The 18,759-nt window shown below is 39.7% G+C and overlaps 1 protein-coding gene across 3 annotated transcripts in view; it reads right to left on the bottom strand.

Annotated features, from left to right (window-relative positions):
- Window positions 1-18,759, bottom strand: part of LOC132119593 (contactin-associated protein-like 5) — an 81,491-nt gene that overhangs the window by 27,399 nt on the left and 35,333 nt on the right. For all 3 annotated transcript variants that reach the window (XR_009426172.1, XM_059529689.1, XM_059529690.1), the window contains exons 4-7: window positions 6,379-6,526; window positions 5,714-5,917; window positions 5,338-5,522; window positions 3,319-3,462 (exon numbers count right to left, since the gene is read on the bottom strand). Coding sequence is in view for 2 of the 3 variants with exons in the window: in XM_059529689.1 (XP_059385672.1) it covers window positions 3,319-3,462; window positions 5,338-5,522; window positions 5,714-5,917; window positions 6,379-6,526 (681 nt within the window). In the remaining variant the exon portion in view is untranslated. The remainder of the gene's footprint in view (window positions 1-3,318; window positions 3,463-5,337; window positions 5,523-5,713; window positions 5,918-6,378; window positions 6,527-18,759) is intronic.

The following is an 18,759-nucleotide window of genomic DNA, read 5'->3' as shown; positions in this document are numbered from 1 at the left end:
ACAATCATGCCGATGAGTGATGCAGTGTCGTCTGAGAGCCCGAAGACCACGGGCATCCAATAAAGGTCTCCGGCCTTGTCCCTTACGCACAGAGATTTCTCCAGTTTCTCTGAATCTTTTGATGATGTTATGCACTGTAGATGATGAGATTTGCAAAGCCTTTGCAATTTGACGTTGAGGAACATTGTTTTTAAAGTTTTCCACAATTTTTTACGCAGTCTTTCACAGATTGGAGAGCCTCTGCCCATCTTTACTTCTGAGAGACTCTGCTTCTCTAAGACAAAGCTTTTATAGCTAATCATGTTACAGACCTGATATCAATTAACTTAATCACTAGATGTTCTCCCAGCTGAATCTTTTCAAAACTGCTTGCTTTGTAGCCATTTGTTGCCCCCGTGCCAACTTTTTTTGAGACCTGTAGCAGGCATAAAATTTTAAATGAGCTAATTAAGTGGATAAAAGTGTAAAATTTCTCAGTTTAAACATTTGCTACGTTATCTATGTTCTATTGTGAATAAAATATTGGCTCATGTGATTTGAAATTCCTTTAGTTTTCATTTTATTAAAATTTAAAAAACGTCCCAACTTTTCCGGAATTCGGGTTGTATATAACAATATTGTATGTTCATTCAAAACAAACCCAATCAATCTAAAAACAAATAATCAGATTAAATCCTAGATTAATTTACTTAACCAAACAAACCGGCACTCATTTAACTGCTTAATAGGGTAACTGCAAGTTAAAAATATATAAATATGTATTGAAGTTGTTTTTTGTATTAATATATCAATACATGTGAAATAAAGGCTGAACAATATTGTATTTTGCTCAAATAACAATAAAGTGTTTAAAAATTTAAAAAGTTTATTAACAGATTGTGAATATTGCATGTGGTAAGTAATCGTGTTAGTCTTTATGCATTATGCATAATACAGAATAAAATATCACCTTTTGATATTGAACAATTACACTAGGCTGAATATTGATTCCTGTTTTCCTCCAAATTGTATTACCTCTTAAATGATAATTAAGCCATTTGGTGTACCATTTAAGATATAAAAAAAAAAAAAAATATATATATATATATATATGTATTGCGATATTAAAGTTGATCAAAATTAATTTAAGGGTTTCAGAACCCAAAGGAAAATAGATTTTTATAAAGTAATCAAGTCTGAGGAGCCCTTTTATACAGTGGACATGAAAATAAGAGAACGACCTATAATTTTCAAAATTTCAAGGTCAATGCTTGCGGTGTGTTCACACCAAATGAGAAGCGAATATGCCCATTGTTTCCCTCACTCTAGATTACTCGCGGGATGTTATTCACATCACTAGTGCTATGTTCTTGTTCAGACAAGCAAAAAACATCCTGCGAGTATCACCATGGTGAGGATAAATATGATCGCTGCTTTGTATCTGTTGTGGGAGTCCAAAAATGCCGGAAAGCCAAACTCAGACATGTCTGGGTTCACAGCACCATACAGAGGCACACACTCAGTGAAATTGTATCATACAATTTTGGGGTGCCGCAAACAGCTACAATGTGCTCCTTCATTTTCTGATTCAACCAGATGTGCCAATAAACTGTGAAGTAAATTTTATTTTGGATCTGATGGGAAACATTTTGTTCAGCATCAAACTGAGGAAAGACTGAAGCCCAAGTCCGTAAATAAGTCAGTGAAAGATGGAGGAGGAAGTGTCATGGTTTGGGGATGTTTTCTGCAGCAGGAGTTGAGCCTCTTATATAGCACATGGCAGGGTGAATGCAAATGTTTATCAGAACCTCCTTCAGCAACATGCAATTCTTTCCCTGAGAGCATCTCTCAATCAGCATGTAATTTATAATGCAAGACAATGCCCATGTCACACTGCAAAACGGGTAAAGCAGATCCTTGAAGCTAAGAACATTAAAATAATGAAATGGCCAGTCCAGAGTTCTTATCTAAACCCGACTGAAAATTTAATTCCACAAAGTCATGGCTAAGAAACAAACCATGGGAGAGAGTGGAAGAAATGTGGAACAAGATCATATTAGCGCAGTGTGAGAAACTAGTGATATCCTGCAGCCGCAGATGTGCTGAAGTCATTCTAAGCAAAGACCTTTACACATCCTACTAATTTCTGACAGCTGTAACTTTAATGCTACAATTGTTACAGTTCTCTAATTTTGATCTCTGTGTTTTTCACAAAATAATGTTTTATTTTTATGCCTTGGATATTTTGTCAAACATGTTAGTAGAACAGTGGTATACTTACAGCTAATATTCCTTCGAATTTTGAGTGATGAAGATTAGCAATATTTCAGAAAAAAATCTAGTATTTATAAATTGTTCTCTAGTTTTGATCTCTACTCAATACCTCTCAACAATTTAATGTTGAAACATTTGATTGTGTATACGAATGCAGTGGTCCTGTGTATAATTTAACTATATTGTTTTGAGGACCTTTGAGAAGTTGAAGTTCTCAAATCATTTTGAAAGTAAGTAAAGGTCTTTGCTTAGAAGGACTTCAGCACATCTGCGGCTGCAGGATATCACTAGTTTTCTACATGAAGAATATTGCATAAAGTTGCTACAGTTTTAATCTACCTTTTCTGCCTTTTAATCACAATTAATAATCATAACTATAATATCCTGCAGCTCTAAATTATATTTTACTGCAACAGCTTCTTGTATAAATAATAAATGACAATAGCACTGAATGAACATTATTTAGTCAGTGATGTGTGGAGCACCTTAATCTATGCATGGACTTCACCATGTATTCTAGTGCAAAAAGCTAGTAAGATCTTTATTTTAAAATGCCTCTGAAAGGAGGTAGGAAAAGACAAAATCAAGATCACTATGTGACACTGCTCTTCTTTTCCTGTATGTGTTTTTCCTGTGTATTAGACCAGCAAGAGAGAGCGAGAGAGAAATTGACAAAAGGAGAGACTTCACAGTATGTTAATTAAGGAAAGAGAGTTATTTTATGGTGCGATACACACAACTACAGAAAAACACAGAGCTACTGTAATTTGCCAAGTGACACTGTTGTAAATTGCTTTAGATATAAAGGCCTATTGTGTGAATAAAGTTATTTAAATGACACAAAACAAAAAAAGTCAACAAAGCTCCACTTTTGTGGCCTCCCATTACTTAGTGAGGTTTTTGTGGTCTCCAATAGTGAGGTTTCAACTCACAACCTTTACAGAGAGTGAGATTTGATGGCCTTCAAACTCGTTGTTGCCTTTTGATTCTCACAACGGATTCTCACAACGGATGTTGAAAAGCGATATTTACAGTTACAAAGCAGTTGTAAAAGTTCATGCTTACCACTGTATAGATCTGCGGTTTCCGTCTTTTCGCCATGTCTATAACATTGACGCCATTGTAGTTGAGGTTTTCTATGCAGCCATGGAAATTTTCATGGAGAAACGTCCCAGGCTTACCAGGCAAAGGGATTCCTCCAAAACTGAGCTTGAATAAGGACACACAAACACAGAAACACACACAAACACACAAAACGACCACATATCCCAGAGATCAGTAAAGATACTGTTTTCATGGCAAAGAATAGTTTTGAGGGCTACTTTGTGGTCGATAATTTGACTGCTGTATTTCCAGAGTGTATATTTAGTTGGGCTTTGATAGTGGTGAAAGTGCACTTTTGCTTGTTATTTTCAGTCCTGCACCTTGATAATAATGGTACAAAGTATCAAATAGGCACTCACAATCTCCATGAGAAAATTATATACCTTGCTGCCCTTGTCAAGATTGGAAGCTCTTTATAAAAAAAAACAAGGAAAGAAAAATAGAGAGAGGGGAAGTGGTAAATATTTCAGCTGTTTGTAACGAGGTTAATCTATAATAAATGGTATCAATTTTCATTCAGTGTGGAACCCATTAATCATTTAAGCATGAATGAGTAAAAAATACAAAAACAGGGGATGTGCACTCTCATGTTTGAAATAATTACTTATACACACAAAAGAATAAATGGGGGGGGGGGGGGGGGGGGTGGACGATAGGGTGGAGGTTAAAGAAATGAAGAACTGAAGGTGAAAAGGACAGACAAATGCGTAACTAAAAATAAACATATGAGAAAAACAATGATAGCGATCCAAGTATCTACACTACTCAATAGATTTTTTTTTAAAGAAACATCACTGCTTTATACATATATGTTATTTAAATTTTCTGTTTCAAATGAATGCTGTTCTACTGAACTATCTATTAATTGTAGCATCCTATATATGTGCTTTAGGAAGTTATAATATGAAGCTATATTGTTTTGATAATGTTAGCATAATGTTAGCTCTAGAGGATGATACAAGTTTGTTAAAATGGTAGGAGTGAGGAAATTTGAGCCGAAGGTCCTGGGTTAAGTTGAGCCAGTGGCTCATACCTTTTTATGATTATAAAGTATTATTTTACTTCAACATAATCAGTGGCACAAACCCTCTACCTAGGTTCAATTTCCCCCTCGCATGGGGCAAGTTGAGCCGAGAGACAAACTGAAAGTAGTTTGTTTTAGATCCAAAGTGATCTTATTCCTAAGGATGCACCACATCCTGAAATTTATGTACATATTTAAGTTGGACACATTACTCTCATGTGCTCACTTTAAACACACTGTAAAAGTAAAAACTGGTGCAACTCTCCCCACTATAAGTACGTTTCTTGAGCAGCAAATCAGCATATTAGAATGATTTCTGACACTGAACACTGGAGTAATGATGTTGAAAATTCAGCTTTACCACCACAGGAATACATTTTTTCATTTTAAGTTGTAATGTTTTTGCACAATATCACTGTTTTTTCAAGCATAAGTGATGTTTAAAAAAAAAACATGAAATCAAATCTTAACAACATCAAACTTTTAAATGGTACTGTGTTTCAAAGGGTCTGTTTGTTTGGTTGTGCTGAAATTCCTGGAATCACTGACTCACTTTGTTCTCCATGGAACTTCATTTCAGGCATTCATAAGTTTGCAGTGACAGTGACTGAATAAAAGGTTTTGAAACATGGTTTCAGATAACAAGGTAGCAGGATATCTTTTTGCATGTCACAGTAATAGATCTTATTCTTTTCTTCTTATTGTTTTGTTCTGTTATGAAAAGAAGAAGTTCTTTTTAAATATTTAGTTGTGTCAGTGTCCGTTATGTATTAGGGAAAACGTCTCGGTTACGTATGGTAACCGTCGTTCCTTGGTGGAGGGAACGGAGAAGTCGAGAGGGACCGACTGAAAGGGAACGTCCTGGTTAGGTATGGTAACCCTCATTATTACATCTATAAATTACAAAATGAAAATAATTATTTTCAGATTTACAATAATTTAAATTAAGATCTCACCTCATAATCTATCTCCAGTGTGTCCTCTTGTCCCGGACTGCGGAAGTGTTGTGTGTGTCCATCCACTGTGAAGTTGACATGTTTGTTAAAGCGCTCGATTTGAACAGAGTGCCAGTGGTGGTCATCCAGCAGACTTCCTAGCATGACAGAAGATGAACGACTGGTAGACTGATGCTTGGCATCATCTGTACAGGGACAGCAAAAGAGATAATAGGAACCTAGACTTTGGAACTTAAAGCAAAAAATTCAGCCAGGCATCTAAACTCGCTATGCCTCAGGTACTTTTCTTTAATCTCTAATTTTACTTTCTGGTCCATCAAGACATTTGTGCATGAGTGTGAATAAAATAATAGAAGCTAGCTTCTCTTTTTCTTACCTAAATTGATATGTAAAATGAGTCTTCCTCTATGAAGCTCCAGAGTGAGGAAATCTCCTCTCTGTCCCTCTCCATGAACCAGAACTCCTTCTGCCTGATGGCTCCTGAATCTCAGGGAAATCACATCTTTCACTGTGCTGGTGGACTTCTGATTGAACCGGTAGAGTAAGGCACTGCGGCCGTCGAAGTCAGCCACGTCTGACTCTGAGGAGGACAGCAAAAGGAGATCAAATAGAATGTGAGAAGACCCTTCGCTCTCTGCACTTTCTTTGACCTCCCAAGATATGTGCACTCTGATACTTCCTGTTGTTTTGAAAATTAAGCTGTACGGAATGTTTGAATGCAGCTCACTTCTTCAGCTCTTAAATATGGTATAAAACATCTTAATAGAAACTGATGGACAATGAAATGGCATTTTTGACATGCTTCTTAATAGCGTGTGTGCCAGGTTTTACTTGCATTGTCGGAAGGATAGTAGATCACCTTAAAACACATAGGATGGGGCTAAATAAACATACTGCATATTGTCTTAATGAGAATCAAAACATGCAGAATGTTTTGTGTGACGGTGAGGGTTAGGGGTGTGGGATAGAAAATGTCATTAGCTCAGTAAAAAAGCAGTAACATTTGATGGAGAATTTCAGTTCATGTAAGGTATCACTCACTGTATGTGCATCCATAGACCTCTAGCCGTAGACCCATTCCTTCTTTGGGACTTCCCCCAAGGGGCAAAAGACGCATATATCGAGTTCTGATTGAGTGAGGGAGTTTGTGTTGGACCACTGTGTCTGTGTCACTGTTTCCTATAAATGTCTGTAAATATATGCACAGGCACACTGGTCAGGTAGTACTAAATAGATACTGTTAATACTGAAATAATACCTTTTTAGGTAAACTACCATTGAAAAGTTTGGGGTTGGTAAGTTGTTTTTGAAAGCTATTACTGAAGTCTTCAGCATCACATGATCCTTCAGAAATCATTCTAATATGATGTCCTGCTCAGGAAATCCTGCACTGCTTCATATTTCATGGAAATAGTGATGCATTTATTGAAATAGAATTCTTTCTTAACATTATAAATGTATTTACTGTCACTTTTGATCACTTTAATGCATTCTTGACAAATAACTGTATGAATTAATTTCTCAAAAACATCTTGACCCCAAGCTTTTGAACGGTAGGGTTCCAAAATTGACATGCATAAAAGACAAGAATACATTTCAATTATGCCAAAAAAGTTGTTTACCAAAATTCTTGTAAAACAGTACAGTAAAACAAATGTGTTTTCAACATGACTCAGTGACAGTTTATTAAAGGCTCTTGAACAAAAGAGCTGCCATGCTAACCAGGCCCTGCAGACACCATTTAGCATACAATGCTTTGTACGATGCAAACATTATATTAGCACAAATGATCCACTCTGAGTTTGGTTCTTTGCTCCCCAGTGATGATAAAATTAGACTAAATGATTTCTCTTATGACTTCTGACCTTCTCAGTCTTTCATATGTGTGCTGATTCATCTCTTCTGGGGTGTTTTGTTTTGTCATTTTTATTAAAGGATCCTCGAAAACAAATCACTCCCCGAGCTTTTAGGGGGGAAGTTGCCAAATGATTTTTGGAAGATAGCGGCCAGTCTGTTTGTCTTTCAAAGAGCTAATGCATGTCGACAGCATACAAACTGGAATAAACTAATTTCCTTCATCTTGTATGCATCATTAAAATTAATAAAGGATCAAGGGTGTGATGAAACAATGGGAAAATATCAGAAAACCTATCTCTTTTTTTTTCTGAAGGAGAGAGTGACTGGAATGTTTGGTCAATGCCAAGTGAAGACCTTGCTCACAGACTGTGAGCATGAATAAACCTCTGACTAAGTGTTGACAAGATTACAGCATGTCTAAGACGTGGTGTAAATGAACAGAATATCATTAAATATCATGTGAACTGACCTATTCAATGATCTACTTATTAAAATACACAAATAAAAATAATGGCATAATTGTGCCAGAAAGATGAAAAGAGTCAAGAGTAGCTGATATAAACATAATCACACACACACACACACACACACACACACACACACACACACACACACATTAGGGGTACGTCATTCTCTGTATTCTCTGAACATTTCTTCTTAATCCCTAATTAGAAGCTAGTACAAAGTGACTGGTTTTAATCTTTGTGGACTGTTGTCTTCGAGGCTCTTGAACTTGATATTAATAATTAATTTAGTGAGAAAACAGCTGTGGAAAAACAAAAATCACAAAAAAAAATGGAGAGGAAATTGAAAATAAGCTAGGATAATGAAATTATTTTATAATGTAAAAGTACAACCATTCGCTGAATTATTACAGCCAGCAATCAGAACAAAACAAATGTTTTTAGAAAACACTAAAAAGAGGGAATTATTAGAATTCTGGTTAGTTTCTTTAAATCTTACACTGATTTTCTGCCATGATGATTATTCTTCAGAGAAAAGGCTTTAAAATTTCACCGTTCATAGAATCTCAGCAATCTCTCAAAAAGCTAGTCTTATACTCCCTTACTAACTTTTATGCAATTTTGGATGCTGGAAGATTGTGTCTGAATGACCTACATACAGTATATGTTTTATATGGATGACCTTCAGATATTAACTTCTTTAGTATCATCTCATTTGTGTTCAAAAATTTACACGGGAGACTAAGCATGAAAAAACAGTGCAACACAAAAATTCTATCCATAATTCAACAATGCTCTATGTTTTATTCAGAGAAGGGAATATACACTTCCAGCAAAATCGCAGTGGACGATGACAGGAAAACTTAATTTGTAAGTGATTCACCATCTCAACTTAAGGATGAAGGGCTAGTTGTTTTATCCTTGCACTGAACAATAGGCTTAGTTTTCTGTCTTCATTTAGCATAGATAAAGACAGAGGAAGAAAGAGAGAGAAGACAGGTAAAATAGCTTCTCAAAGATGGTCATTATGAGACACACAAAGTAGTGGTCTATGCAGCACTCTGTAAATATCACTTATTGAAAATTAAATGAAATTCTTAAGCCTTGAATTAAGCTATGAACAATAAAGATGGTATATAAGAACTATATTTAACTTTAAATTTTGATCTCAATCTATCATAAATTTGAAACCTGCAAAATATAGGCCAACTACACATCCCAGGTCTTCTGGACATATCAGCATCTCCCAAAATGTTTTATATTCAGCTGAAAATACAAGGTATGTAAAAATCTACCAACCTAACAATCTCCATTTAATATTAAGTTCAACTTAAAAATGGCAAGATATTGTTAACATGTATGTCACAGGCCGGTTCCTGGTCCCCACTAAATGTACCACCTCGAGGAGTTTACCCAGAGACACCACAGACGGACAACCAAGTAAGTATAAAAGTTCAATTTTATTAAGTTAAGACCCTAAATACTAAAACACAAGTTGAAGGAGTTCCAACTCCGTTTCTTCGGTTCAGCAGCAGTGGGGGCTTTTGGCACGATGGTCTCAACCCAACGGATAACCCACTCAATCCTTCCACAGGGCAGATAGCAGCACAGATAGAACTTCAGGATCTCCACTCAGCAATTCCCTTCCAAACTTTCGATGTTAAGAAATGATTCCTCCTCAGGACAGCCAAAGACTAATACCTGCACAACAATGACAAACGAGCAACACAGCAGTTCCTCTCTAAACCAGCTGGACAACAGATAATGTGACATACTGTATTAAGGGACTTTCACACAACAGCTTATCTGCAGATGATGACAACCGAATATGACACATACAAAAGGTAGGAGACCTCACCCAGCGGTTTCCTTTCAGAGTACGCCAGCAGATAGTGGGCCGTTCAATGGTAAGATGGTTTCACTCAGCCGTTCCTCTTCGAAGCGGATGGCAGGTAAGGTGAAAGTCTATAATGAGGAGCCATCACACAACAGCTTATCTCGGGAGTATAACAGCAGAATGTGGAACTGACAATGGTAGGATACTTCACCCAGTTGGCCGGCTCAACGTCAGATAATCCATAGCCACAATGTGTAAGGGGGCCTTAGGGCACAAGAAAACCAGAGGGGCCTGCACTTCTCTCCGGGCCACGAAGAGCATACAGCGAGGGCATCCCTGGATGAACAAGTTCACTGACGCCTCCATCCCAGACCAGTAGAAGCACCTCCGCAACAGGGATACAGTCCTCTCCTGCCCTTGGTGTCCCAACTGGACATGATAAGCTTGTAGCAGCGGCTGGATTTGACCTTCCGGGACTACCACCTGGAGCACAGCTTCATGGGTTCCCGGATCCTGGATGGAGCGACAAACCACTCCATCCTTTAAGCAGAGCCGCTCCCATTGTCCGAGAAGTTTCTTCACTACCCGTGTCGGAGTCCGTCTTTCGGCCGCTCCAAGAGAAACTCCCTGCTCCAGGCAGGCCCGGACCACCACCAAGTCACCGTCCTCCTTTTGCCGCTCCTTCCATCGCTGCGGATCCCAGCCCCAACTAACAGGAGCTTCCTCCGGGTGAAACCCAGGTGCCTCTACCACTCTTACCATCAATTCCTCCACCTGCTCAGCCGGGCGCCTCAGCAGGGGTCCATCGTTATCAGGCACCGGGAGTCTGGACAGTACGTCAGCATTAGTATGCTCTCGGCCTGGTCGATACTGTAGCTGGTAGTTGTAGTTTGCCAGCTGATCTACCCACCGCTGCTCGACTGCCCCCAATTTGGCCGTATGTAAGTGTACTAATGGGTTGTTATCTGTGACCACAAGTACCTGGGCTCCCCACAGGTAATCTTTAAACGTTCTCACACATCGCCCACTTCATAGCCAGCAGCTCGATCTTAAAGGAACTGTAGTTGGAATCATTCCGCTCCGCCGGATGGAGGCTCCTGCTCGAATAAGCGATAACCCGTTCCCTTCCCTGTTGTCGTTGGGCCAGCACTGCTCCCAGCCCGGTACTACTAGCATCTGTATAGAGGATAAAAGGTTGGGTGAAATCGGCATAGGCCAGAATGGGGGCCTGTAATAACTCCCGTTTAAGCCTTTGAAAGGCTGTTTCACAGGTGGAATCCCAAGTGACAGGGGGAGACTCTCGGCCACGAGGGCGGCCCGAGCATGCAAGGAGTTGGTTCAATGGTTTGGCAGTCTTAGAGAAATCCTTTATAAAACGCCGATAGTACCCCACAAAACCCAGAAAGGAGCTTACTTGCCACACCGTCTTGGGTGGTTCCCACCCCTGGACGACCGCCACCTTGTCCGGGTCCACAGAAACTCCAGCAGCGCTCACACAGTGGCCCAGGAATCTCACCTCCTTTCGGAACAATTGGTACTTGTCTGGTTGTAACTTCAGACCATACTTTTTCAGCGCTCGGAACGCCTGTTCCAGATGCCGCAAATTTGAGGCAAAATCTGGGGAATAAACGATCACATCCTCCAAATACACCAATGCGAAATCCATCAACTGACCACCCAGACACCGCTGCATCAACCGCTGGAATGTAGCCGGGGCATTACAAAGTCCGAACGGCATCTGGTCCCATTCAAAGAGCCCAAAGGGGGTAGTGAACGCAGTCTTCTCCTGGTCCCCCTCCTCCACCCGTACCTTCCGCACCCTCACAGAAACATGGCCTCGACGGGCAACCGCAAGTCCTCGAGCCACTTCCAAACTCTGACAGTCCCAATGAAGCTCCACCAGGACCCAATCCTCTGGTCCGTACGACCGAACGGGTAAACGTGCCCAAACAACAGCTTCGCTCCTTGCTGGGACAGAAAGGGCATATCAACAGGCCACCCGGCCAGTATCATCCTGATCCCCCTGGGAACCGGCCATCTGGATCCTACGACAATCTGCATACGATCCTCTCCCATTCTCTCCTTTCCGCCATCGGAGTGGTTCGAGCTGGTCTGACATGAAACACTTCTTCCCAGCAATCTGTAAGAACATTCATGCCCAGAAGCGCTCGATGTACCCCCAGACAATGGTCTCGAACAACCACAACCCCTTTTTGTGGTACAGTAATTCCATGAAACTTAAAATCAGTTACCAAGTATCCAACATAGGGGATATCCAGGCCATTCGCCCCTCTCAGAATGAGCCACGGGGCTTCCATTCCCTGCAGTTGACAGGCATCAGAGAGCTCTTGGGACAAGCTTTCGGAAAACAAGGTAACTTGGGAGCCAGTATCCACCAGGCACCGGAACTCGACGCCATATACTTGGACCTCCACAGTCGGGCAATGCCCCACCAAACCGTCTCTAGGAACAAACAACGAAGAAGGGTCCGTCGATGGGGTCCCGACCACCTGACCCACAGTGGCTGGTAACTCTAAAAAACCCCTTGCAAACCACGGCGCTGACCACACTGGCGGCTTATGTGCCCAGGCTCTCCGCAGCTGTTACATATTGGCCGTCCCTGTTCTTCCCACTGAAACCTCGAACCAGTTGGCCTGGCAGGACGTCGTCCCAGCTCTCGACCTCCATCAGAATAGGAACGTTCCCGGGGCAAGGTCGGGGGGTGGGGCCGCCCCCTACGCAGCTCCTCCAAGAGCGTTCTAGACAACTCCGTCATTTGCTCTTTAACATCCTTCATAAGTTCCGTCCGCAAGGTCTGTTTCCAATCGGAGACTTCCAAAGATGTAGGGGCACAACTCCCACTAGTGGCCATACACACTGAGGGATCAACCGTCTCTGCATGATCCGACTCCAGGGCCAAGGCCTCTTGCCGCAGTCCTTCGAACATCAGCCCAGGGTCCCGGCGAAGCTGTACGCGTAAACTCTGCCGGATGGGCCCCTCACGGAGACCCAGAAGGAACTGATCTCGCAACAAGGTCTCTTCTTCCCCCAGGCCATGATCACGTCGCCCCTTCAACCTAGCAAACTGCTCTTATAGTCGCAAGGTAAAGGCCCACCGGGGTCCTTGTTTACAATTAAAGAACTGAGCTCTCAGGACAGCCACCAGAGTGGTATCACCGTATTGCCCGGCCAGGAAATCGAAGATTGCTTGGGTGGTACCTCGGGTTGCTTCGGGTGCGGCTTGTACTTCCCTCTTGGCCTCGCCTTCAAGTGAATTCAGCACAAACTAGGTTTTCTGCGAAGCACTCAACCCCTGTAGTCCCGCCAGGTACTCCACCTGGGCCTTCCACTCTGCCAAACTCCACTCTGATCCTGGTCCTCCATACTTCTGGGCCCAAGGGGCGCCCACAAAAACAGGCATAACCGGACGCCGGACTGCCGGCAAGTCTTCATCTGCCATCGTGGGTCTCTGGTCGCTCAACTCGAGGCGGAACCCTGCCGACTACGCCAAGTTGTCACAGGCCGGTTCCTGGTCCCCACTAAATGTACCACCTCGAGGAGTTTACCCAGAGACACCACAGACGGACAACCAAGTAAGTATAAAAGTTAAATTTTATTAAGTTAAGACCCTAAATACTAAAACACAAGTTCAGCAGCAGTGGGGGCTTTTGGCACGATGGATGTTGAACTTTCGATGTTAAGTAATGATTCCTCCTCAGGACAGCCAACGACTAATACCTATACAACAATGACAAATGAGCAACACAGCAGTTCCTCTCTAAACCAGCTGGACAAAAAGTAATGTGACAGACTGTATTAAGGGACTTTCACACAACAGCATATCTGCAGAGGATGACAACTGAATATGAAACATACAAAAGGTAGGATACCTCACCCAGCGGTTTCCTTTCAGAGGACACCAGCAGATAGTGGGCCATTCAATGGTAAGATGGTTTCACTCAGCGGTTCCTCTTCGAAGCGGATGGCAGGTAAGGTGACAGTCTATAATGAGGAGCCTCCACACAACAGCTTGTCTCCGGAGTATAACAGCAGAATATGGAACAGACAATGGTAGGATACTTCACCCAGTGGTTTCTTATCCCAGAGTGTGCCAGCAGATGGTAGGACATGCAGTGTTCGGATGGTTTCGCTCAGCGACTTCTCTTCAAAGCGGACGGCAGATAGGTGACAGTCCATAATGAAGAGCTTCCACACAACAGCTTATCTCCAGAGTATAGCAGCAGAATATGGACAGACAATGGTAAAATACTTCACCCAGCGATCTCTCTTCCAGAGTGTGCCAGCAAATAGTAGGACATTCAGTGGTGAGATGGTTTCACTCAGCGGCTTCTCTTCGAAGTGGACGGCAGATAATATGACAGTACATAATGTGGAGTTTTCACGCAACAGCTTATCCCCAGAGTATATCAACAGAATATGGAACAGACACTGGTAGAATACTTCACCCAGCGGTTTCTTTTCCAGAGCGGGCAACGACAGACCAACAGCTTCTCCTCCAAGAGGGCAGCGGCAGACTAGGGAACAACTTGTAACAAGAGACTTTTTCACAGCAGCTTATCTTCAGGATATAATAGCGGAACTTAGAACAGACAATGATCAAATCGCCTCCTTCCACGGCCTCTCTTCACAGAATGACAACAGTTTATGGAACAGACTGTAGTACGAGATCTTCACACACAGCGGCTTCCCTTCAGATCAGACAGCAGAATTATCCACCCACACTCTTGCATACAATTAATCACCTCAAAGAATCTCACGTGTTCACTTCACACTAGGCACTGCAGTCCGCAACAAACTCACAGTGAATACAGCTCTTGCTCACGGTCGCCGCTGGCATCTTCTACCATCTAAAGCTTAAATCTCCAACACTGTGAGGAATATTACAAAGAGATTTCAATCCATGTCTTTAACTAATTTAGAAACGCTATCCACTGGCAATTGTATCCACAAATATCAAAGACAAAGGGACTTCATATAAGAATATCCAAGAGACACTTAACTGCTGTATAGATGATAAGGGTGTTCAGCCGCTCTCCAATCCTCTGCGTCCCAATCGCTGCTGACTTCCCTCCCATTGCACAGCTGAAACTCATCCCTTCAATACATCGCGGCATCCAGACAACATACATGGGAGGAAACCCCGGAACCGGCCCGGTGTCACACCAAAACAGCCCCCACCCGGAAACATTTCCCGGGATAATAATTCCTCCCTGCCTGTCATCCCGTGACATGTACATTTTATATGGGTTTAACTAAATTGTTGTCTGGCAACTTCTTTGCTTTTTATTTGCCAACATGATGGTATTTAAATGCCCCGAGCTAAAGTGAGGGGAAGCTAATCAATATAGCATAACACTATGAAGCTCTTTCAGTCCAAAATAGAGCCAATACACAGATGGCAAGTACTGATTTTTTAAATTGTAATCATTATTATTTTGCATTTTAAAGGTACAGCTGACATTTTGTGTCATTTCTAAAGTTCAAGAGGGAGGTCAAATAACTTTGAGCTATCGACCCTTTTTTGAAAGCAGAAGTTCACATTGTTTTTATGCATGATCCTGGTCGAGTCATACTTCTTCATTTAGCACTTGAACACTATATATATAAATATATATACATATATATATATGTATATATGTATAGTCCTTTGAATATAAAAATAGAGTAAGAAACATGTTGCAGCCAAAGCCCTTTCAGTGAAAAATTCTTCACAATAGTAAGACAATCTGATTAAGCCTTTAGCAGCTTTAGCTCAACATAATCAGTATTTTCTATGGTCACCTCCAGCTCTGTGGAAATACAAAGACATGTTGGACCACACCTAAAGAGTAACCAAAGAAATTTAGAACCAGACAGAGACAGATCAGCATTCAAGAATGGCATGGACAAAATATCTTTAAACATGTTTCTGAACTGATTTAACTTTTTAGAGTGGTTTAATAGAATCTGTCACAATGTGACCAATCCTCCTTGCCACATTAGCTGCTGTTAGTGGCTTGCGCTAAAACTCCTCCCAGTCATTGCCAATGATTTTAAATGGACACCAAAATCTTATTATGTGGGATAGAAAGTGGGTGGTTTACAAAGCAAAGGCATCAAAGCTCTTAATGTAAAAAAGAAAAATTATTATAGGCTTTGGAGATCAGCGTTAAAGTACAAAACACAACCCCGCTGCTCTGACCTTTTCATGCTCCTGAAGATTAAATTTGCAATCAAACCTTAAATGCTTGTTTTAATTGTGAAAAAACAACTTGAAAATATCAATAAATACATTAATATTTTAATACCACCACAACAACCACCCGGGATTACATTATGGATTTAGATTATACAGACATTTCTTTCCAAACCACTGCACACATATTTATTTGCTGAGAAAATGTGCATTATTCAAGTAAAATATTACTCACATGTTACTTAGAAGCTCATCCTGGATGTCAGGTATTGCTATTACAGGAAACTGATGGCCGAGCTTTATCGTACAAGATAAGGGACTTTCATATATTGCCACACCATTTTGGAACAGTATTATTTTAGTGAAAATTTGTAGGTTAATCTGCTTTACCAGTTCAAGCACATGAAAGAGATAAGAGAGAGTTCTGAAATGAAATATATTGATTTCGTGTGAATGTGTACACGTTTAGGTTTGTGCAAGTTGGAGGCTTTACACCTGGTGGATCACTTGAACATGAACCAGCAGTGGATAGAAGCAGAAGAAATCGATTTCAGAGATGTCGCAATAAGCCCAAACTAAAGAAAAGACAACTAGAGTAAATGGGGGGCACTTCAGTAATCCAAACAATAACTGAGATCCTTCTGTCCATCTTGAGACCTGGATTTGCCACCATCAGGTCTGAGGGATTTGATTAAAAGAATTCAAGAGTTTTAAATTATAAAAATCTTTGGAGTTTTAGCAATTATCAGTTGTAATTTTCTAATCTTTTTTAAACTTTTTTTTTTTTTTAAATGACAGGTTTTGCATTTTATACAAAATGACAACAAGTTGACCTCTGTATTCCTCTTGGGGGGAAATAGAGCATTTCTTCTAATAATGAACTAGAAAATCTTTTTCATTTGATGAATTTCTAAATAATGCACAACCCCAAGGAGCAGGAGCCATCAGCTGGTCATAAATCAAAACACAATCATTCGGAAAGAAAGAAATAGCTTCTTTTATGACTCCCTGCTTTAACTTTCTCCACTATTTTTTTTTTATGATTAGCCTGCAATTTAGTCCAAATAACTCCAATATAAATCATTAAGACCATAGTTATAATCCTTTCTGGTGAAACCATTTTCTGGTATAATACAATCAGTTAAATTTATGTCTGAGGTGCAACACGTATCCTACATGACATAAAACTTTCATAAAGTGTGTGAGATCCTGGTAAGATTAGGTTTTTGTGAGTGTGTGTGAAACTTGAATAACAGACGTGCTATAGAATCCCTGCAAAATATGTACTATTTCTTTTGTACATATAGAAAGTATTAATATAATTTATTGTTTAATAATTTCAGAAATATCATATTTAGTCAAACGCATGTGTTTATCATTAAAATTATTGTTTAACAAAAGCATGTACAGTATACATTCACTAACTTTTTATGTCAATCTGAGTGAAGATGAGTTTGAGCTTGTAGCTTCAAGCTTTTCCAAAGAAGCGTCATTAAAACTGGACTCCTTCACTGCTGCTTTGTTTTTTCACATCAGCTTTGATTTCTAGAGAGTCTGCTTAATAAAAACATCTACTTGTATAACTCCAGCAGTGGGTAACCCAATGCAAACATTCTACTGCCATTCTTTATTGAGAAGACAATTCATTATGAACATTCGATCTCTGTAGCTCAAAGAAGCTCACAGCTGCACTTTTTAAAGAAACATTGATCTAAAATATAGATTTGAAGTAATTCAAATCTATATACAAAAATCTAAATTTTTCTTGTTTTCATACAGGAAGACTGCATGTTCTTGCTACTTTTGGAGATTTATCTATTTTTATTGAATATCCCTTAGATTACCCATTTATCGTATTTGATGTCTGCTGGAATGAATCTTCCTTTGTCTTGTTCCTTTTATCTTGTTCCTCCGTAGCTAACAATCATATCGCAGTATATTTATCCTATGATTACTAGCATATTTCTGTATTATTTTCATTCATGAGTCACTTTGGATAAGTGTTAACAAGCTAAAAAAAAAAAAAAAAAAAAAAAAAAAAATTATATATATATATATATATATATATATATATATATATATATATATATAATATAGCTGGTATAATTATGATAAGTTCCTCATTGTTTGCATCTTGCTCATCTACAACAGCTGCACATCTTTTACAGGAATGGACAATTTTGTTCCTAGAGGACCACTGTCCTGCAGAGTTTATGCTGCCTCCCAGTGCACCTGGGAAACTTGCACTCTGAGTTGGGGATTCATTATTACAACATCATTATGACAAGTGGGGAACATAACATGGAGCTTCCATTACTATTGTATTACAACTGGACTGTAAAATGTAAATGAGACATTAATATTTCGTACTAAGTACGTTAATAATTATTTTACTATGCTGTAGTAAAATAAAAATAAAAAAGCTTTTGTTTTGGCAGAAAACTGCAGAGAGAAGAGAGACCTTAAATGCTCTGTGACAACCGGTTTACAAAAGCATGTCTCATTACAAAATGAATTAAATGTAATCCTGTAATACTCTGAATATATATAATATATATATATTCAGACAGAATAGTTCTAATTCACTCTAAACAGTGCCAGTCTGAGATACTGAACACCACATCATCAGGAATAATGGGAAATACTGTATTATTTTGCTTATATTAATTAGCATATATCATTATTATATATAATTATAATTGCTGAAATGTTTCAAAGCCCCTTACAACGTCACAACTCTTGTATCATCTATTCTGAGTTCCCCGCTTGGAAATATGACTCATACAGTCAATCACTGTTTGGAACTCATAATTACAATATTTCTAAGTCTACTTGAAGGGCACATAATCTCCATCACTACTCGAACAAACATGTCTGCAATCTTTAAATAATCTATACGACTCTACAAGACATTGACCCTCTAGGACTGAAATTGCCCATACATTTTTGTCCACTGTTTTTGCACACATAAAATAGAAAAAAGAAGAGAAAACAAAGAATGTTAAACCAAAATGCACACATTTTATAGCATTTTTGAGACAAAGGGCTGCAGTTGTATCTGAAGCTGT

This window comes from Carassius carassius, chromosome 38, assembly GCF_963082965.1.
Source record: "Carassius carassius chromosome 38, fCarCar2.1, whole genome shotgun sequence".
Taxonomy (NCBI): Eukaryota; Metazoa; Chordata; class Actinopteri; order Cypriniformes; family Cyprinidae; genus Carassius; species Carassius carassius.
This window is presented reverse-complemented; position numbering and strand designations above follow the sequence as displayed.